The 7910-nt window shown below is 57.5% G+C and overlaps 1 protein-coding gene across 1 annotated transcript in view; it reads right to left on the bottom strand.

Annotated features, from left to right (window-relative positions):
- Nucleotides 1–3885: 3885 nt before the first annotated feature.
- The window catches only part of NPPC (natriuretic peptide C), a 4563-nt gene continuing 538 nt past the window's right edge, over nt 3886–7910 (bottom strand). The window contains exons 2-3 of the mRNA XM_004701675.2: nt 7557–7864; nt 3886–4392 (exon numbers count right to left, since the gene is read on the bottom strand). Coding sequence (XP_004701732.1) covers nt 7577–7864 — 288 coding nt within the window. The 3' untranslated portion in view covers nt 3886–4392; nt 7557–7576. The remainder of the gene's footprint in view (nt 4393–7556; nt 7865–7910) is intronic.

Here is a 7910-nt window from a genome sequence, read left to right on the forward strand (position 1 = left end):
GATCTACATATAACCCTCTCCCTGGGGGACGGACAACAGAAAAGTGGGTGAAGGGAGACATCGGACAGTGTAAGACATGACAAAATAATAATTTAGAAATTATCAAGGGTTCATGAGGGATAAGGGGTGGGGAGAGGGGGAAAATGAGCTGATACCAAGGACTCAAGTAGAAAGCAAATGTTTTGAGAATGATGATGGCAACAAATGTACAAATGTGCTGGACACAATGGATGTGTGGATTGTGATGAGTTGTATGAGCCCCCAATAAAATGATTTAAAAAATTGTGTCATGGGAACTTGCATTCAGGGCTTGATCACAAGTGTGAATGTAGTGAAGGACTTCTCTGGGCTGGGAAAGGTCACCCCGGTTGGGGTCAGGCCAGCTACCTATGGTGGGGTTGGGGTGGGGGGGCACTGACAGGTGCTCTCTGGGCAGCCTTTCTGCCCCTGTTCTGTTTCCTCTGGCAGTACTGCCTGGACCAGGACAGGAGGAAACAGAGCTTCAAGGTGATTAGCCCCCAGGGAGGGGGACACCGTTGACCAGGGAGAGGCCGGGTGACCAATGGCCCATAGAGGAGTTCAGGAGAGCCATAAGTATGGGCCCACTCCCAGAGTAGGAGTGGCCAGTCCCCCTGGGCCTCACTTCCCACCCAGTCATCCCTCCAGCAAGGCAAGCCAATGTCTCCTGGGGGGTGACCTCAGCTTTGCAGCCAGTCTCATCCTCGATCCACACCCATTCATGGTTCCTACTCTCCCCCTGTCCCGGGAGACTGGCTCCCGGGAGACTGGCTCCCACTGCAACCCCCCTCACTCCACCCCCTAGCACCCTGCTGGCTTCTCCTGGGGTTTAGCCAATCAAAGGTCCTCCCCGGAGCCTGGGCATGCGAGGAGAGGGGTGCAGCTAGAACACTGTCATCGTGAGACAAGGCTCTCGGCTCACACACTTTGGGCATGTGCTCAGGAGAGATCAGTCCCTGGCGAAGGACATCACGCTTGGTAGTCAGTGGAAGGGCAATCCAAAGGATTGACCCCGTGGCTGCCACAACGGGCTCGAACCGAACCATGGTGAGGGTGGCACGGGCCGGGCAGTGTTTAGTCTTTTTTCTGGGACTGGGTCTGGAGCCGACCCAATAGCATCTACCCACGAGGGCAGTTACCGTCATCCCGAGGAGATAGTTCAGGTTCTGTTCCAAACTGTCCCACTAAAGCGAATATCCCAGCCCAGTCGTCACGTGCCTCCTGTGGGTTCCCTGATGCTCGCACCACCCCGTCGTGTTGAAAACAGTTTGGCATCTGGAGAGAATGGCCCCAATGGGACACAGAGGTACGGAGGTAGATGAGCGGCGAGCGGAGACTTGGAGAGGATAGGCACCCCTGCAATGGGGCGCCCTTCCCTCCTCTAGCCGCCCACGCCTCCCAGGGCAGTCCCTCCAGGAAATCCTCTTCTCTCAGACCCCGGCCTGGACCAAACGGCGCCTCTCCTATCCTCGCTTCTCCTCGCTGCCCAGGCCCACAACACGCACACAGCTGCAGCTCCGTCCGCCCTTCAGGGTCTTGGTTTCAATCAGAGATATGCCATCTCGCAGGTAGCAGGTGGGACACCTGGCTTGGCCGAGGACCTGGTGATGTTGCTCTGTCTCCCTGCCCCCTGATACTCCTTCTGTGCCGTGGAGGGGCACCTCCGAATAATCCCCACGTGGGCTGGAGAAGCCCGACTCCGCCCCTGGGTGACTTTAGCAGCCTTGCCCTGCCCAGCCAAGGCCTCTGTCAACAACAGTGATGCCCGGGAGGCAGTGCCCACACCAACTCCCTGGTCACAACCCTTCAGAGGAGGGAGTGGCTCCCAGGGTGCCTGGCAGGCCAGAGCCTCCTGGCTGCATCCCTTCACCTCTCGGCACCCCTTGTGCCCATTCCAGTGGACGCCCTCTCACACAATGCAGGTGCCCACCCTACGGCCACTGTCACCGGGTGGGAGAAGGCGCCATCACAGAGGCAGCTTTGGGGTTGAGGTGCTGGTGGGGAGACCCGCGGCAACGTGATACCACCTGGGTACCTAGAAGGCGTTGTACAACCTCTCCTTTGACTTATAAAATAGTTGTCAGTCCTCCCTGGTGGTCCAGAGAGAACCCAGCCAAGGGACTTTCTGTTGAGATGGCAGAAGGACTGTTACCCAGCAGAAAAGCCCCCTAACTAATGAGTTGAAACTGGCCGGGCACTGGAGGGGGCTGTGGCTGGTCCCTGAGGCTTGTGTGCATTGTCTGAGGCTGACCTGTAGATGGGAGTCCTGGGGGCTGGCGAGTGCTTACACATTGGACTGCCGACTGCCAGGTCCACAGTTTGAAACCACTATGTGCTCCGTGGGAGAGAGACGAGGCTTTCTACTCCCATAAACAGTCAGTCTTGGTAACCCACAGGGGCAGTTCTACCTGTCCTATGTGGTCGCTATGAGTTGGCATTAACTCGACAGCAACGAGGGGTTTTTTTGGTTCCATGGATGGGGAGCTACTTCAGAGGATCAATTGTGTCCCTTGGTGGAGGGTCCTGGGTTACCGCTGGCTGCCCTGGGGGGCCCCTTAACTGTGTGGCATGTCTCCCCTCCCTTGGTTCTGGGCTTTGGGAAGGCCTGCCTGCCTCCACCTCAGCAAACCCCACGTGTTAATAGCAGACAGCACAGTGAGCTGAAACCTTCCTTGTCCTTTGGCCTGGGAACCCGAGTTCTGAGCCACAAAAGGGTGGGGAGACAGGGAAAGGCAGCTGAGGTACAGGTAACGCCTCCCCCCCCCCCAGGGGCAGAAGCTGAGAGGGTAGGCGGGCTTTAAATCAGGATTCTTACCTGGGTGCCCACCCACTTGCCTGAGAGCCTGCTGCAGGAGGTTGACTCGGGAGCCAAGGTCACAGGGGTCCTTGGCTACCTCCCCTACGATGCCTTTCCCCCAGACCCCACAAGACCACCACTGCAGCCAGTGCCTAATGCTCCGTCTGCTTCTCCTGACATAAGGGGAGTGTCTGCCCAGAGCGCACCCTGGCAGAGTGTTCAGGTTTGCTGGTGTTTTCCGGAACAGAGATTCTAGGTGCTTCCGTTTCCACCTTGGAGCCACACTTGCCCGAGGGTTCTAATGAAGAGACAGCCCCCTCCCCCTCACTGGCCCACCCTGGCACTGCACAAAGTGCAGCACAAATAGGACACAGGGACCGTTTATTCCCTTCTCCCCTGTGCAAGAAGCTGAGAGCAAGTGGCTAGGGGATCCCGGCTACTTCTGCGAGGTGAAAGGAGCTATTTATTGCCCCTAATAACAGAGAAAAGGTGGGAGAGAAGGCAGTAGTGGCTCCAGGTAGAATCCTCACTGTCCATGCAGCAGACCCAGGTTCAGTTTCAGGCTATGCACCTCAAGGGCAGAGGCTCGCTTGCCGGTGGACATTTCAGTGGCTGCTTGCAGACCAAGACAGACTAGGAAGAAAGGCCTGGTGATCGACTTGCAAAACTTAGCCTCTGCCCACTCTATCTATCGATCGATCCACAGCTGGTCAGGGGGCAGGTGCAGGGCCAAGCAGTAGTTTCATTGCAGTGTGCCCGGGGGTTGCTGTAAGTGAGCTGGGTGTCACTGCCACTTCCTTCAGCACATCGGATATACAAGTGTCAGCTGTGCCAATGGGCCTTTCTGACCTGGCAGACCTGACCTTGGCCAGTCCCATCCGGGAGCTCTGATTCCAGAACTGCGGTGGGTAAATCTGCATTTTAAACAAGCTCTCCCAGGGATCCTGAAATAAGTCCACCCAGAACTGGGAACCCAGCTGCCGGCTGCTAGACTGTGCGTTCTCCCTCTGCCCCAGAGTAATTCTTAAAAAAACAAATGCGGTGAATAAATAAAGACAGTTTTCAAGATGTTCATGGAATGACTTTTTTTTCTCCCTTTTTACATATTTCAACTAGTTAAGACAATAACATTACAATGATTGGCTTCTTTCATTTCGTTACATAAATAAAATTTTTATAAATATCTCTCTATAAACAATATAAATAGCTTTACAACATAAATACGTTTATGCACGACATGAATTTACAAACAGCAGTGGTTTACAGCTGGTCTTGCCAGTCTTTGAAAAGCTGTCCCTTTGTCATCAAGTCGGTGTAGGTGTGTGTGTTTCATGTATATAATCTATTTATCATATATAGAACTTTTTATTATTATTTTTTCCATGGAAACGAACAAACAATGAAATCACGGCCCCCACGGCCCCCAGAATCATAAAAATCATCAAACAGCTGGTGGTGTGTCTCCCCAGGACCGGGAGGAGGAAGGAAGGAAGAGCCACACTTCCACGGAGATGCTTCCAGAGGCTGGGGGGCTGATGGTCATGGAAACCTCATCACAACGGAGCCGTGTCCCAGTCCTGAAACACAGAGCGGGCACTCAGAGCTCAGTCCCGGCCCCTTTGCTGAGCAAGACCAGCCCTCGGGGCAGTTCTAGAACCTTCTTCCCATTTCCTGAAGTAGCATGAGGCGGTGCTTCTCCACCTGTGCCCTACAGCCATGGGGCAAGGACCTTCCTATAGGGGGATTCCAGGGCCCCCACGGCCCCCTTGGCACTTCCGGCCCCCCACACGGTGGCACCAGCAATCCTGCCAGCCTCTGTCTAACCCTTGATGCTCAGGGAGGCACACTACCAAACCAAAGAAAGAGAATGGGAAGTGTCCTTTCCCTGGGCCCTTACGGCACGAACCCACGGGTCCAGGGCTGGTTTGAAGCCTCGGGGATGGTGGAGGGAGGGGAGAAGAGGGGCCACCTGCAGGTGTGTGGCCTCAGATCCCAACCCTGACACTTGCTGCCTGCCTGGCCCGGTGGACAGGTGTGAGTATCGTTCTTCATTCATAAAAATGGATAATAGCCACCTCCCAGGCCCTCAGATCCACCGGGAGGCAGAGTGTCTGGGTCACAGCTGCCACTCAGTAAGCAGCGCTTCTGTCCCCCACCCCCCACCCTGCTGGCTTTGCTTCAGAAAGAGTCTGGGCCCAGGATGCCCTACAGAAGCTGGGGCAGTGGATGGTGGGGAGGGGGGGTGGAGGGCGGGTTGGGGGTATTCCATTCAGTGGGGTCAGAGCTTCTCAGAGCTATTTGAGGTGGGCCATAGAACCCCCTTTAGCACAGAGGCAAACTGGACAGTTTCCTGACCCTGCTGGTGAGGCGGTGAGATGGTGCCCCCCCCCCCCACTAGCACCAACCGCACACACAGAGGGTCCCCAAAGGGCTTAGGGAACACCCCTCTACTCCCAGCCCTAGTTGCTCCACCTGCAAAAACAGGTGGCAGATGTCTGTGATGTTCCTGGGGCCCATAGGCAAGGTGTTCATTCAGGCACCAGCCCCATCTGTGCCTGTCATTAGCGTTTTATAACCAGACCTGTAACTGGCAGCGACAGTCATTGTGGTGGCTGCTTGGGGCCAAAGCCACCCTCCCAGTGGAGAAACAGCCACAACCTCAGAGGAGCTTCTGTTCCTGGGAATGTCTCGCCTCAGCTGACGCTCTCTCTTGGGCCCAGACCTAGGCCTCCCCAGGCTCTGCTCTCTCATTCAGGGGCTGGGGTGGGGGAATGAATGGGGGGGGGGGCCTGAGAAGGGCAAGGGGGTTCATGCAGGCTCAAAGGCAGAGTTACTAGGAGATTGACACAACCCCCTGCCTGGTTCACAGGAACAAGAAGTCTGAGTAACCTGGATTCCACCCCCCTGGGGCTTCTGTCCAGCTCTCTGACCAGCACCTGGTGCCTGCCATGGTCAGGGCTCCCATGGGGGTTAAGAGGGGTGAGCAAGCCACACCCTTCCCCCTGAAGGTTACAGAACTTTTATTTCCATATCCAAACCCGAGCTTGGGGCCTCAATCCTGGCCTCAAGATGGGAAGCTTGTGACTCCATCGGCTTGCTCTTTAGATGACAGAGCGAAGACCGAAGGCTGTGAGCGCCAGGGCAGCTGGAAGGGCTGGGCCCCCGGCCCCCGACCTACTCCCTGTGCTGGGGTGAGGCCAGGTCACAGGCAACAGACGCCCCTGAAGCAACAGGGAGAAGCACACAGCGGCCAGGGTGGTCTCAGAGAGGAAGGGAATTGGCCTAGATCTAGGGGGGCGCAGGTGACTCGGGTCATTGTTGGGGTGGGGCTGTGGGGACCTCCGTCACCTTGAGCTAGCTCCTAGCTCTCAAGTCAGCATGGCGGGGGGTGGGGGTGTGGGGTGTGGGGGTGGGGTGGGGGAAAGAGGTTCAGCAGTCCCAGGAGGTTAAAGCCAGCTCCCCACCTCGCCTGTTGCCACCAAGTCTGTTCAGACTCAGGACAAACCCAAGGAGTCAGGGCGGAACTGCTCCCTCCCTGGGGCTTTCTCAGCTGTCATCTTAATGGAATCAGGTTGTCAGGTCTTTCTGTCTGCTGAGGGGCTCTTGGGTAGGGTAGAACCACCGACTTTTAGGTTTAAGGGTGGGGGTGCGGGGCAGCTTAGTTCTGTAATAAAAAAAATGTCTAAGTAATTTGCTGGAGAGGGTCCATATATTTCCCACTGGGGGAGGCCATGGACAAGGCTTTATGGACAGGGCGGGCAGGGCCAGGGCAGGAGGGGCCGCAGGACCTCAAGTTAGAAATGAGGATGGTGTGATCCTGAAGCTCTCCTGTGTCAGAGTCAGAAGGTGGAACATTAGGCGGTGGACACGGATGGGGGGCAGGAACAGAGGTGGGAGCAGAGGAGCCGAGGCTCTCCTGCAGACAGTGCCCAGGATGAGCACCCAGCGGAGGCTGGCGAAGCAGAGGTTTACAGCCCTGGAGGAGGGCGAGGAGTCTGAGTCCAACGGGGGGAGCCTAGAAGCCTGATTGTAAAGCATGTAGACATAGAGGTCGGGGCAAAGGCAGAGCGTTCCCAGTCTGCAGCAGGGTCAAGAACGCCCAGGCTCGCTCCAAGCCAGCGGGGGTGGGGGGTGGGGGTGGGGAGGTGGGCAGCAAGCACCATCAGGACCCTGGACAGACTAATCAGCCGGCAGTCAGTCACGGATTAGATAAGGGACAAGAGCCAGCAGGGCCGCCCGATATCAACAGGGGCTCTTCTGCCTCCTGTGAGGGGGGCAGTCATTTCTCCCACTGAGATCTTCACAGACCCTTTACCTGCTAGCGGCGGTGGGGATCAGGGGCTGCGGAACAGCTGACCCTGGGCACCGTCTCTCCACACAGTGGCTAACAAATCAGCACACCCCGGCTTCTGTGTATCCCTCCCCACTTTTCTCCACTCCACACACTCATGCTCTCTCCTTCAACCTCCCAAACGGCAGACTTGGGGCGCTGCTGCTGATTTGGGGGGGTTGGACAGGACCCTATCAAGCCTCCCAGCAGCAGCCAGGTGAGCCCAGGCTGAGCCTCACTGGCCCCATCACTTTGTGGCGCACTTTCTCCCCGGTCAGAGGGGTGGTGAGCGGGTCGGGTCGTGGGAGGAACTCAGTCCGAGCGGCCCGGCAGGGTCCCGGGGCCCGGGGGAGCGGGCCGCAGGGGTCGCGGGGTCCTGGGCGCCACGCGCGGCTGGGCAGGTGCACTCACCGCCGCCAGAGGTCGCCGCACTAACATCCCAGGCCGCTCATGGAGCCGATCCGGTCCAGCTTGAGGCCGAAGCAGCCGTTGGGCAAGCCCTTCTTGTTCCCTTTGTATTTGCGCGAGTTGGGGTTCTCGTGCAGGAGACGAGCCCACGAGGCCCGCGACTTGTTGTCCAAGCGCAGGTCCCGGAGCAGGCGCGACCGGTCCCCCTTGTTGTTGGCGCCGCCGCCCCCGGGCGCCTTGTCGCCCTTCTTATGACCGCCGCCCGCAGCCTGGGTCTCGGTGGCCTCCTCCCCGGACGAGGTGCGCGGGACCTGTCCACGGGCGCACCAGCAATCCTGCCAGCCTCTGTCTAACCCT

The sequence above is a fragment of the Echinops telfairi genome, unplaced genomic scaffold (genome assembly GCF_000313985.2).
Source record: "Echinops telfairi isolate 266 unplaced genomic scaffold, ASM31398v2 ScPeMD7_3;HRSCAF=10, whole genome shotgun sequence".
NCBI lineage: Eukaryota > Metazoa > Chordata > Mammalia > Afrosoricida > Tenrecidae > Echinops > Echinops telfairi.